At 35.2% G+C, this 13,953-nt stretch overlaps 1 protein-coding gene across 1 annotated transcript in view; it reads right to left on the reverse strand.

The window, feature by feature from the left end:
• Nucleotides 1–865: 865 nt before the first annotated feature.
• The window catches only part of LOC114652023 (TNFAIP3-interacting protein 1-like), a 28,797-nt gene continuing 15,709 nt past the window's right edge, over nt 866–13,953 (reverse strand). The window contains exons 6-9 of the mRNA XM_051928557.1: nt 11,337–11,465; nt 5,779–5,850; nt 1,523–1,627; nt 866–1,147 (exon numbers count right to left, since the gene is read on the reverse strand). Coding sequence (XP_051784517.1) covers nt 866–1,147; nt 1,523–1,627; nt 5,779–5,850; nt 11,337–11,465 — 588 coding nt within the window. The remainder of the gene's footprint in view (nt 1,148–1,522; nt 1,628–5,778; nt 5,851–11,336; nt 11,466–13,953) is intronic.

A 13,953-nucleotide genomic window follows, 5' to 3' on the forward strand; every position in this document is an offset into this window, starting at 1 on the left:
GCCCAGAATTCAAAGCCAGGACTCTAATCGCTACATCACTGTATGCTTTACCTTGCATATCCATGTTTTAAATGACATAACCCTTTTACAGAACAATATTGCTTTTTATTAAGTTCAAAGGCAGCCACGGCACATGTACTCTGTGTGACATTCAAATTCCCTAGTTTAAAAATATGTTTTTCTATCACTTTAATGTAGAGCTTGCTAAATTGCATCCATTAGCCACTTAGTGCTATTTTAAAAAAGACTTTGTTAAGTTATTTTTACAAAGCAGTACAATAAGTTAATTAAAGATCAACTATAAGTAGCCACTATTGTAATGTAATATATGAGGCTGCTATTATTTTAAAACAGTCTGTGGCATAATGTGTTCTGTTAAGCTGCTGTACAAAGATGTGTGTGGGCCTGTAAACTAAGCATTGTGTACAAATAAGTGCAAATACTTTCTGTTTTTGTTGGCTTCTTGGTTCTTCTCCTGATGTGTTGCACATTTTTCCAGTTTCCTGATGGAGTGGCAGGGTTCCCCCTCGGAGTTTCATGTCATGATGATATTTAGTACATTAGTCCAAATTGTAGTTTTGATCAGTATGACATACAGTACATACATTTAATCAAGGAGCATGGTGGGCAGGTTTTCCCTTGGAACTTTGATCATGAACGTCACCGCGAGAATTGCTGGTATGTGCAATTTACTGTTGGTATGCTTCAGCAAAAAAATCGAAAAAATATCAATGTGTACTGGCCTACTTCAAACTCTGATACTGTGAGATCTTTCGATAGAAAACCAAGTACTCCTTTGCATTTATAACAGTATTATTCTCCTTTTTTTAATAGTATGGTACACCTAACAAAACACCTTGCTTTGTCATGGAATCGCATCACGATCTATCCAAGGATGCACGTTTTGCATTGTGTTGACTGCTGGTGGCCAGCTGAGAACCTGCAACGTCTGGATTACAATGGCCCTCAGAAACAGTTTATTTTCAGTGGGAACTAATAGAAGAACTTGAATGCGCATGCCTGTATTGATCCTGAGATGGACCTGCATTTCATTTAGCACTGCTTCTTCACAAGGTAGCCATTGGATCCCCATGATTTTTGAAATGATTAAGTGGGCAAAAATAGGTGAAGGAATACTGGTAATCCTCTACAATTTATCACAAATTAATATAAATTCTTTTTTATGTGGTTTGGTGTCTCATATTTTAGCATGTTTAATTTTGTTACAATATACACATAAAATTAAGTTAAAAGAGAAATTAAAAGTGTGCATAGGTTTTCTAAACTAGTATTCAAGAGCTTTTATGTCACTTCATTTTATATATGCATTTCATTCATTATCTTTTCTTTAGGTAGCAGCTTTTGCAGCAAATGCATTTATATATATATATATATATAAAATCATAGACTCTATCCAGTTCTAATCGTAATGTGGTCTAAATATCAGTCCCCAAAATGCTAAATAAAGCATCTTTAACATATGAATCTGTATATTTAAACATACTGTAACTTGTTTGCATACCTGTGATTTTAACATATGTATCTCTGACTCCAGTTGTTCCTTTTTATCATTCAGGATTTCTCTGTCGTTTCTTTCCTTCTTGAAATCTTCTTCATAAATCTGAACCTTTGGATTAAGCACATTGAAAAAACTTCTTTTGATGCATGTTAAGATTTTAATGATATATGATGTCTGTCCAGAAAAAGTCCAGCCACTGTTAATGTAATGAGAACAGTTTGCGGCAGCCAAGGAGAGTGGACTAGAATGCTCATGCATGAACAATGACGATGTCACTGGACTAGTCAGGGGGGTGTTAGCGCAACAATTCTGCATCAAATTTGCTTGAACATTCATCCATGGAAACTATCGCATCATTCAGAAGGCTTCTGGGGAAGATGCAATGAGTGGTTAAACATCAAATCACCAAGGTGACTCAGCCCCCCTACAGCCCAGATTTGGCATCCTGCGACTTCTGGCTTTTCCGAAAAGTAAAATCACATTTTAAGGGGAAGAAATTCCAGACTGTCGATGAGATTCAGGGAATTACGAAGAAGCAGCTGATTCCAAAAAAAGATTTTGCAGTGTTTTGAACAGCGGAAGAGGCGCATGGAGAACTGTGTGAGGTCTCAAGGTGCCTATTTTGAAAGGGCCTGAGGCGTCATTGTCCTGTGTACAATGTTTCTCATATCTTCTTCAATTATTGTATCTATTTTTCATATTACATGGCTGGGTACTTACCAGACAGACCTCGTATTGGGTGTACAGATGCAACACAATTTTTGCTTTGCACAAACCAGAATGTAAACACTGAATGAAGCTTCTCACTGGTGACGTAATATTAAATATTAATCACAGCAAAAGAAATACATTTCAATTACTGCCATAGGCCAGTAGTTCTAGAATCAATATACAGCACTATGATGGCAGAGTATATAACGAAGATCCAGGTTCAGTCCCCCAGTTCTCTGGGAGACAATGAACAAATCACCATGATCCCTGAAAAGCACTCACATGCCATTCCGGATGACAGTTGGAAATTTATCTAATCTTGTTGGGAGAGGTTGTATCTTCCCTGTGACCTCCAAAAGGTTAAACAGCTTTGAAATTGGAAAGCAAAATGAATTGAATTTGTGACTTGTAGGATCACAAATTATACCTCAGAGCTTTTTATTTTTGACATTATATTCAGAGCAAAATTGCCAGTGCTAAATTGACCTGTGTATATATGGAAATATTATTTCATATATTCATTTTCAAGAGTTAATTTAAAATTGGGAATTTTTTTATGATTTTACTGACACATTTTTGCAAAAGAATAAGGACAGACTAAACATGCACCGGGGATCTGAAGAACACAACTCATTTTTCTCACACTACTAAGGCACTAGAACCAGGGTGTCGCACAATAAGAGTCTAATAAAGTAAGGATTTCAATTAAAAAGGGAATTTGGTTGAAGCTGGTTGGATAATGTATGGATTTATTCTCTAATTAAAAGAAAGTCTGAATCAAAATCAGCATCCCTAAGGGTGGTGAGTTTAATGCATGTTTCTTAAAGTGAGCATTTCTACTCTGTAGATTTGGATTTTTAATTTCTCTGATCTGCATTATATTATATTATATTATATTATATTATATTATATTATATTATATTATATTATATTATATTATATTATATTATATTATATTATATTATATTATAAGTGGTGAAGTAACTAGTGATGCTGATTAACAATTCCAAGGTTTCCTACTCAGAAGAATGGTCACATTTTGTGCAGAATTTGAATGTTCTTCATGTGTTCTTGCAGGTCTCTACTCCAGCCTCTTCATACATCCCACAGACACACATTAAAGATCAAATGGTTACTTCAAATTTGCCCAGGTGTTTGGAGGTGTATGTACGTGTATGGCCTTGCTTGGACTAGTGTGCTATCCATAGCTGGTTTGTGTAAAGTTCCAGGATAAATTTGCAAACATAAACTGGAATAAGTAGGTTAAAAATTGATGAATTGATAAATGTGTAAGGAGAGTGAAGAACAACAAGAAGTTAGAGAATTACATTCAGGCATGACTTGTGTCAGTAATTTAGAAATGTGGAGTAATACAGAGAAGAAAACGTATGAAATGTACTTTATTCAAACAGAATTGTTTCAGTATCCATCCATCCATTTCTGGAATTTGTTCAGTCCCATTAAGAATTCTAGAGAGTCAGAGACTGTTGGATTACAGGCAAGAACTAAGCTTTGATTGGATACCACTTAATAAAAGGACACACTTATAGTAGCCCTAACACCAGGCCAATTTAGAGTCGCTAATCAGCCTAACATGTACACCTTTGGGATGTGGGAGAAAACTAGATTAGTACCCCATATTCTAGTTTGGTTAAAATATTTTTTTTCAAATTTGTCCTGAATGGTTTTGAGCTAATACACAAATTTATTACCATGGTTGATAGACTTCAGTCCCATACACATGTTTAAGTCTATTTTGCTCAGTGAATCAAACTTCTCGTTGTAATAGTTTGAGAGGGCTTATTATTAATTATTTTACCAGCCTTGACTTGTGAATTTACTTCAAAGATGTTGCTCAGTACTATAAACAACAGAACCCTTGCCATTTGGGAGTAGAGTGCAAATAAGGCATACTAGGTACTAAGAGAATGCAGCAGATCCAGTGATAATTAACTAGTTTGGAATGTTTCTAAAGTTGCCTATGTGAGATATCATTTCAAGACTTCATGTACAGTACATGTCAGAGTATTTTTCAGCTTTCCCTTATTATACTTGTTACCTATCAATCACTGATATTCAGGCTTGGTTGGGGTTTGCCATTTACTTTAAGTTTATACCCTTGCAACCTGACTGTGAAGACCAACAGCAGAGCCTCAATCAGAAGGCCTGAACTCTGTCTTCAAAATTCTCCTCAGGTTTCCCTTATTGTACTTATTGGAAACAGTTCTCTTTGTGGTATTTAGTTTTAGATTGAGTTTGACACCCACTTTGGTTCATGATGGTATGATCCCTCTGTGACAAGGGATCCCACCAGCTTCAAACTGATGATAGAAACGAAGTAGAGAGACCTAAACAAAGTTCTTTCTTAATTTCCCTTATGATATTTGTCGGATGTCATTCATGCACCAGTATTTAATCTTAACTGGGATTTTACCAAATACTTCAAGTTTAATTTTTAAGCATACTACCTGACAAGACTTGATGCCAGTAAAAAAACAGCTTCATATCCTCAAATGAAGCCTTGATCAGAAGGCTTTGACTGTTAATTCAAAATTTTCTTCAGATTTCTATCACAGTACCCACTGGATGCCAGTCTCGTGCCAGTATTTAAGACATATTTGGTGTAAGAAAACTGTGTCCCAGTGTATTGTGTGCCACTACCAGCCACTAAACCTGTCTGTAGGTTTAGTTTTGGACTGAGGACATGAAACCTTCTTTTCCATCTTCCCTTACAGTGCTTATTAGATATCATTCCTGTGCTAGTGTTTAGCTTTGGTCTTCATTTCCAAACAACCTATATCTTGTTATTTTAATAAATTAATCTGAACTTGCTTGGAAAATTTCAGATATATACAGTATTTATGGTGAAGAAGCAGAGCATATAAGCTTATGGCTCATGTAAAATATTCTCATGCAGTGAACCTTACTTGGTGATGTGCTTTGAGGGAGCTATGGTTATCTTCAGAGGAGGTTGAAAGACTGTGTTTTAACATAACCAACATTGCAACTTATTGAAAAGACTGATTAGAAAAAATGCAAGACATGAACACTTTATATATGTTTTATAAGTTGAAAAGTAGTAGTAGCAATATCAGTAGTGGTAGTAAAATCACTACATTTACAGAATACAAAACAATTTTGACTTGCTTATCCAATTAACATACAGCACATTGCCACTCTTATCTGATGTTCTCCTTAGCTCTTTTACCACATCACTTTCTCAGTTGATAGAATCGGTAATATATTCATTCAAATCAACCAAACATATGATTTAGAGTTGACAATTAATCTAACACATGTTTTTGGATTATAAATGGAAAACCATTAAAACCCACACAAACTCCACACAGACAGTTTTTAGGTCTAAATGTTAATTCAAACCTTAGAGTTCTGATGCAGCAGTGCTAACTAACCACAGTTCTTCTACCCCACCCTTTGAACAAAATTGTCATTGTGGAGGAACTCATCTTTAGTTGCCATGAACTGAAAGGAGATACTGTTAATGCTGAAGATTACTTTATTTTTTCCATATTTTATTATCACTTTACCTGGTGTCTGAGAACTTCAATTTGTGTCCTCATCTCCTCTTTATCTGAAGTTTGCATTGCTCCTTCCAGAACCTGAAGAATATAAAACAGAGATAGATAGATAGATAGATAGATAGATAGATAGATAGATAGATAGATAGATAGATAGATAGATAGATAGATAGATAGATAGATAGATAGATAGATAGATAGATAGATAGATAGATAGATAGATAGATAGATAGATAGATATTTTTAATTTAAAAGCTTTATATGTTATATGACACTTTAGCTGCATTATCTAACATGGAAAGAATTACAGTTTTTTTCCACAAAGGTTTTACCATTTGAAATATAATTGTTCATCTTCATATGAACATAAAATAGCAATATTTCCCCATATTTTTAAAATTCTTTCATTATAAATAAATTCTTTTTTTCAATCTGCTATGAGTAAGAGCTTTAAACATTAACAAAGCATCAGTGGTTAGTGTATTCCCTACCATATTATGCCTTGTTTTTCAAGATTACCAGATAGCCAGATATATATCTAGACAGATACCCAAACCCATATTGCAACGAATCCAATCACAAGTCTCAGGTCCAAAAGAAACTTTTATTTTCATACAATGTGTTAAACAGACTCCTTCACTTCTCTCCAGGTGAGCTTTGTTCAGCTACACTCCTGACTCCAACCTAACTGCACATTAATGTTGAACAAATAAGTACATGGAAGCTGCACCCCAAGAGATCACTCCAATGGCTCCAGAGTTCCCTAACAGGGCTGCCCAATTGAACATTTCACGTTCAGTCCTGCAGGGATCCAGCAGTTCTGGAGGACTGCTACCACCCACCATGTTGGAAGAACATATTGCCATGGACAGCAGTCCTCCACCACCTTCCCATCTAAAGATGGTACTAGCAACCATCCAGGCTGGAATGCCAGTCCATCCATGCACTCCATTGAAATTAATAGATATGGAATGACGACAGACAGACAGGCAGGCAGGCAGGCAGGCAGGCAGATAGATAGATAGATAGATAGATAGATAGATAGATAGATAGATAGATAGATAGACAGACAGACAGACAGACAGACAGACAGACAGACAGACAGACAGACAGACAGACAGACAGACAGACAGACAGATAGATAGATAGATAGATAGATAGATAGATAGATAGATAGATAGATAGATAGATAGATAGATAGATAGATAGATAGATAGATAGCTCTAACCCTATATCATTGGCTCTCCTCAGCATAAACTTCACAAAGAAATGCCACAGCAGGTTTAGATTTAACATTTTCCTAGTGTCAAATAAATCAGTTTGTCATCGCAGTTCCTCTGACCTTGGATTACATTTTTATAATTCTCATGTATCACTTTGATGACATGCTTGTACTGTAGAGAGGCAGTGAATCTTATTTCAAAACATATTTACTGTATTTTATAGGCACTCATGTAAATTTTCCTTTCTCACTATCTGTGGGGATAGCAGTATAATAGATTGCACTTTTAACATAAATCATGTTGTGTCTGAAGTAAAGAAACAAATGCTGTTTTTATTCTGTAGGGAGCTGTATATTTATTTTTCCTCAAAACATCCATATAGCTAAATCGCATATTCAGGCTGACCGTTTTTAGATGGTGAGCACACTGTACAGTATAACAGTGGATGGAAGTCAATGACAATTATATGTTAGAAGCTTCAGCTCTTAAAAGGGTCTGCAGAAATTATTCACTATTAACTTGGAATGATCTGGTTACAGTGCAGCTGTTCAAAGCCATATTGATGTTGTGACTGGGATGTTCCCCCCATATAAACCACACAACAACAAAGAACAAAACTAAGAAAACACACTGCAGGAGCTCTCAACCTTTGGAGAAACCCATGCCTTTTCTCAGTGTGTTATTTCATTTCCCAGTGTTTTTCTAGGTGTCCTCATCAGCTCTCACAACAGGATTTATAGTCCAGCCCATCCCCCCCTAGAAGCCCCTGTCCTCTCTGTCACCCAGTGGGGTTTGTCTTCATCACTATGAGCGTTCTCTCTTGTTTTCTGTCTCCTGTTACCTCTCCATAGTTCTCTCTTTATAGTGCCGCACACACACTGAGAGAGCTAATTAGATTAAACTGCTTTTAGTTCCTGGCAATTTACACCTCTATTTAAAGCATGATTACTAGAAGAGAGATAGAGTCATTCCACCCCCAAAAACTGTGCTTATGACAGCTTTGTGTAATCTCATATAAGGCCATCATCTGAATTTTAATGCACTTGCTGATCGTGTTGGCCCAGTTTTGTAGACATTTAAAAAAAACATTTAGAATTATGTTGTGTTCACATAAAGAACACAAACCTTAACCACTTCCCTTTTAGCTCAGCTGCCCTTTTCTTCACACCAAGTTTTGCTTCATTTTTTTTAATTATGCCTTTTTAAAGATTAAAGCAAAATCCTTAATTTAGATTTTTATTAGACAATGAAAGGCAAACAGCAACACTGCCTGCTTTTTATTCCTTTTAAACATCTGTCATTTTACCCAAGCAAAGTATTTCTGAAGCTTTAAAAATCTGTTTCAACAGCAGAGTACTTCCGCAGGAAACATTAGTGGTTTACCAAATTCTGTACCCTGGTGCAGGAGAAAACAAGTGTTTGTAAAAATATATGTAGGGTATGTATTGAAGTTTATAAGTCACTTATGTTCCTTCTTTACTAAATATGAAATACCCCAAAATTGTACAGAGTACAGTAGTTGGCTGTGTGATACAGTATATTAAATCTTTATTTTATTCTTTTATTTATTACAAGTAGTCCACAAAGACTAACAGAAACACATTAAAGCAGGGGGTGGGTCCTTTTTGGCTAAGGCACTTAGCTTAAAACCACAAGGTCACAGGATCAGTCACCACCTTGTGTGACACTGTGTGAGTCACATAGCCTGCAAGGGCTGACACTGTAAAGGACACAACTGTATTACAGCTGTGTACTTCTAAAACACCTTTGGATGGTATTCACTAGAGCAGTGCTTCTTCAACTTTTTGAAACTGTGAAGCCCTATACAAAACAAATCTGACCTGTGGAATCCCTATGACAATGCTGAAAAAAGGTAAATACAGTAATACTGTATATGCATATTTATGCAATAAGATTAATAATACAATCTGCTTCATGATTTAAGCATAATAAATGTAAACATGCTGCCATTAAATGACATAAATCATCAATACTTGGTGTAAGGTTTGTTAATGACAGCCTAACGTAGGTGTCCTATTTTGCCTAATTTGATATTTTGTTTTCTTTGCAGTAACAGTCTAAAATGTACTTTTACATAAGCATGTAGAAGCAAAATGGAGTAGGAACCTAAAGTCCACATTCATTTAGGTTTTTGTCTAAAATTTATCAAGAACTAAACTAGTCTTAATTTTTTTTTTATAACGTATGAAGAAGATAAGTCAACATATCTTAACAGAAGTAATGTGAGTCACTTAGAAATTAGGACAATAATGAGTTTTTAACCTCAGTATAAACAAAAAAATAGGCTGATGCAGTGGTTTACTTTCTTTTCTTATTTTTCTTTAATTGAGGGCAATTTGATAGATTAAAGGTTGTTACTGCACTACCACAAAAAGAGCTTTGTCTATTGTGGTTAATGAGATGAACATTGCGACTTTGGCAATAATATGCAGTATAGAATGTTCAGTTAAGATTTAAAATGCTAATGCCCAGCTGTCAGATTATGGTTAGTGAACTTGAGCACATTGTTGATTCCAAATAAATTAAATGAAATTAGATAGATCAACTGGAGAACAACTGGAGTCAGAGATACATATGTTAAAATCCCAGGTATGCAAACAAGTTACAGTATGTTTAAATGTCCAGATTCATATGTTAAAGATGGTTTATTTAGCATTCTGGGGATTGATATTTAGACCACATTGCGATCAGAACTGGATAGAGTCTATGATTTTTTAAGCAATCTTAAACTTTAAATAAGGGGTCAACACCTGGAATGAAATCATTCTAGAACAATACCATAAATAATTTGAACTCTTGACATCATTAAGTCATTGGACCATTGGCATGCATGTAATCAAATATATGGTAGGTAGGTAGGTAGATAGATAGATAGATAGATAGATAGATAGATAGATAGATAGATAGATAGATAGATAGATAGATAGATAGATAGATAGATAGATAGATAGATAGATAGATAGATAGATAGATAGATAGATACTTTATTAATCCTAAGGGGAAATTCACAAATCCACATAAAAGAAAGTGATAGGAGTGATCAATAAAAAATAATAAAAAAAGAGAAAAATAAAAGGTAGAAAAAAAAAAAAAAGTCGTACACGGAACTGCTGAAAAGGCTGCCACTCTTGACGGCGCCTGAGTCATTAAGTATGATTACTGATTTAATTAATGATTTAATGATTATTAAATTATTGCTTTTTAATGGAGCAAAGTGTTTAACTACTGCAAGAGAAGTGAAATGAAATATTCACTTGGATGTCCTTCACAGTGAATGATAATAGTTGTTTAAGACGTGTAAACAATGACAGGTCAGAATGTTTCACAGCAGAAGGATATCAAGAATGTCAAAATACTTAAAGGTCAGTATGAGATTTTCAGTTCTTTTCTACTTGTGATACTGTTATTAACAGTCTTGCCTCTTCCCTCCACAACTCGGAGAAGATGCCACTTGAGGGCAGATGACCCCGCCCTCATCACTCTGAAATGTCCCATCCCTTTCTGTCTGAATTATATAAAGGCAGCAATTCCTGGAAGGAAACATCTCAGTCTTGACCTGAGTCTACTGCAGGACGGAGCTCACCAACATAGCAGATAGCCATCAGAGGTTATGTTTACTTTACTTGTTTACATAATTTTCTGTGCTGGGACCATTTATTTCACAGCCAAGAGCCATTTTTTGTTGTTTTGTTATTAAATGGGGTGGACATGTTAGCACCCCAACTTTTCTTTGGACTTTGTTTTTCGCTCATATCTGACAGGGCATATGTATTAGTGAATTAAATGTACAATATTTTGTTATGGGATAATGAAATCAAGAAGGTTCACAACAATATGGTCAGAGTGATGTTGTAAATTCTGAAGTTATGCCACTTAATTCTGCATATGTCAGCTGTTTTAAGTTTGCATTTTTATTATTTTCTTGTCACTGCTGTTACCAAAATAAGATGTGATGTTAAACAAAGACAAAAACAACAGATTGACTTGATGGATGCATAGGAATATCCGCTTAGAAAGCATCACAGGGAGTGATAGATACTGTACAGAAAGTCTGCATAATGCCCAAGTGAAAGCACATTTCTGTAAAAGCAATCAACTTTAAATATTCATAAACTATTTTTCTTAATTTTGATTTGCAAATGCTATATTAGTTTGAAAAAATGACAAATCATATACACTTGAATCCTTTTATGAGTAGAACTCTGAACAAAAGCTTAATAAAGAAGGAAAATGAGAACTGTGTACAGTAAAGGCATTATACTGGTGGCACAATTACCTGTGAAATTCAAAGGATAATCACAAGTGGTAAGCACATTTACCTACATTATTAAGTCGTCTTATTTCACATTCTTGCTGTTCCTTCTTCCTTGTTATGTGGGCATTTTGTTCATGTAGGCACTGATTCTGTCTTGTAACTTCTTTTAATGCTGCACACATGTTTTCATTTTCTTCCTACAAAGAAAACAGCAACCAACATCATGCAACATCTGCCCATTTTGAGCATTAAAAATATCATAGGCCTTAAACCTCACCCAAGTGCGATCTTTTATTGGTACTTGTGTTTTCCTTCAGGGTAGTTCCTCTACAACTCTTCTACACCAACATGCAGTAAGTGCTTCTTATAGTTAATTAGTTGTCCATTTTCATACAGTTTCAATCTTGTTTTAACTTATTTCCATAGTTCCGAGCTGTACAAGTTCTTTAGATTAACAGAGATTCCCAAACGTATATGCTAACAGTTTGAAAGATTTGAAAATGTAACAATACATACAAATTTGTGATACTATTTCACTGTATATGTGCCTTTTAGTATACTGTTCAATATCAGGTGAGCCTGTTTGAATCGAATGGCCTCCCCTCTCTTATATATGCCTCTTTTCTCTTATTCATCAACATCATATTGTGGAATGACAGCCCATTTAACACACATCAAGTTTAAACTCAACTGTTTTTACTATTTATGCTATTATTATTATTACTATTATACTATTTATTTAAAATTAGGTTTGTTTGATTGCATTACATGCAATTTTACTTGATTAAGTATCATTTAAAACAGTGGCAGTGCTGCACTAGCCTATTGCAGGGAAAATATTTGCATTAATTATATAAGAACAAGTTTCTAAAAGACATATTTTATACAATTGCCCTGTGTAAAAAATGAAAAACTTTAATCCATAAAACAATTAAATCAAATGTAAAATTAGCAAATAAGAAATACATGGCATCTTCCAAAAATGAATGGTCAGTTGGCCAAAGAGAAGAAAACAAAGTCCGTTGTAATGTGAAGGTCTACAGAGATGCAACCCCCCTAGAGAGCTATGGTTCTTTCTTATCAAGACTTAGCAGTCATATTTTCAAATACGTTTCTTTCATATTGCCATGTACACATACAGTAAGCATTTCTTGCAGTTCAGTAATTGAATGTTGTAACACTTAACATAGTATTGACTGTGAGGTTGTTTTACTACCAGCTGGTTAAGGAATTGGACTTTATAACACAAGGCTGCCATAATATCTGATTAAATCACATAACCTGCTTGCCTCTGCTTCAAAAAATAAATGTAAATAATTCTACTTTGGATTAGTACCTGTAAAGCTCCAGAAGAGAATGCTCACTATACAAACCTCAATCCATCCAACCATTTTCTAACTGACTTACCCAGTTCAAGGTCACAAGGGGGCTAGTGTCTATCACAGCAACATTAATTGTAAGGCAGCAACAAACCCTGATTAGGACACCAGACCACCAAATGGTATACTCATTCACCTTGGGCCAAATCAGAGTGTCCAATTAATCTAACGTACAGGTCTTTGAAAGAAAAACTGGACTACCAAGAAGTAAACTCACACAAACCCATGGAGAATATGAACAAGCTGTGTCTGCACCAGGAATCACACCAAGGAGGCAATAACATTGACCACTGTGCCACTAGTACACAGTGATGCTGTATAAAATTAAGTTTGTTTGACTGCATTATGTGGAAGTTTACTTATTTAAGGCACATTATGGATTTGTAACGTAGGGACTACTATGGCCAATTTAGGGTATTTTCTTCTTTTATATTCATGAGGGCTTCTTCAAAAAGCTAAAAGCTTTCCTCAATACCCTAAGGCTGTTCTGTGTCTTATCTGGGGTCATCTAATAATAATGAAACTGACACAATACAGAGGGGAAAATAATAAGAAAAAGGGGTTTGTTGTTAAACCATTTACTGTACTTTATAAATGCTGCAGCTTGTGTGCCTTCATGGGAATTAATCTACAGATATTACTATTTTTTTCATCCGGATATACATGAACAATGGCATGAGATCATTAACTATGAATTTTAATAATGTTCAAAGTCAATTAGGCTCATCCAAACGAGGAGTGTAATTAAAGAGAGTGACAAATGAATTTTGCGGAATGCAGATGGTATGTTACTAATTAACTTTGGAAGCAATTTGCCATTTTTGGTTAGTCCTCTGGTTGTCTTTCACTCTTCTGAGTGCCTTTTAAATGCCTTTGTTGAACTTGATTTGCAGAAGATTTAGAGGCCAGAACTGTCATTGTTACTTAATAAATAACGGGGATGTTTGGGGGTGTGCAGCTATTTTTCACTTCTCCAAATTGTATGGTTGGTCTTGACATCAGTGACTCCCTCAGAAGAAGCCAAATGCAGTAACAGGGCCTGTGGGGGATGGTCAGCTGTAAGGTTCTGAAAAGCCAAAGTTGGCTCTACTTTTGTTTTTTTCAGTGTTCTAATAGTCTTTGCAAATTTTAAAAGGATGAATTCTCATAGACTGGATGTCTTTGGAGATGATCCTGCTGGATTATGCTCTATTCACTGAGTGTTTACATTAATGTGACCTCACTGCCAGAGTAATGTTCAAATATGTGGGACATGAGGAAAGGCCTGGGGAAGACTTTCAATATTAAGGAGTTGTTTTAGCCACAC

Source organism: Erpetoichthys calabaricus, chromosome 5 (assembly GCF_900747795.2).
Source record: "Erpetoichthys calabaricus chromosome 5, fErpCal1.3, whole genome shotgun sequence".
Classification (NCBI taxonomy): domain Eukaryota; kingdom Metazoa; phylum Chordata; class Cladistia; order Polypteriformes; family Polypteridae; genus Erpetoichthys; species Erpetoichthys calabaricus.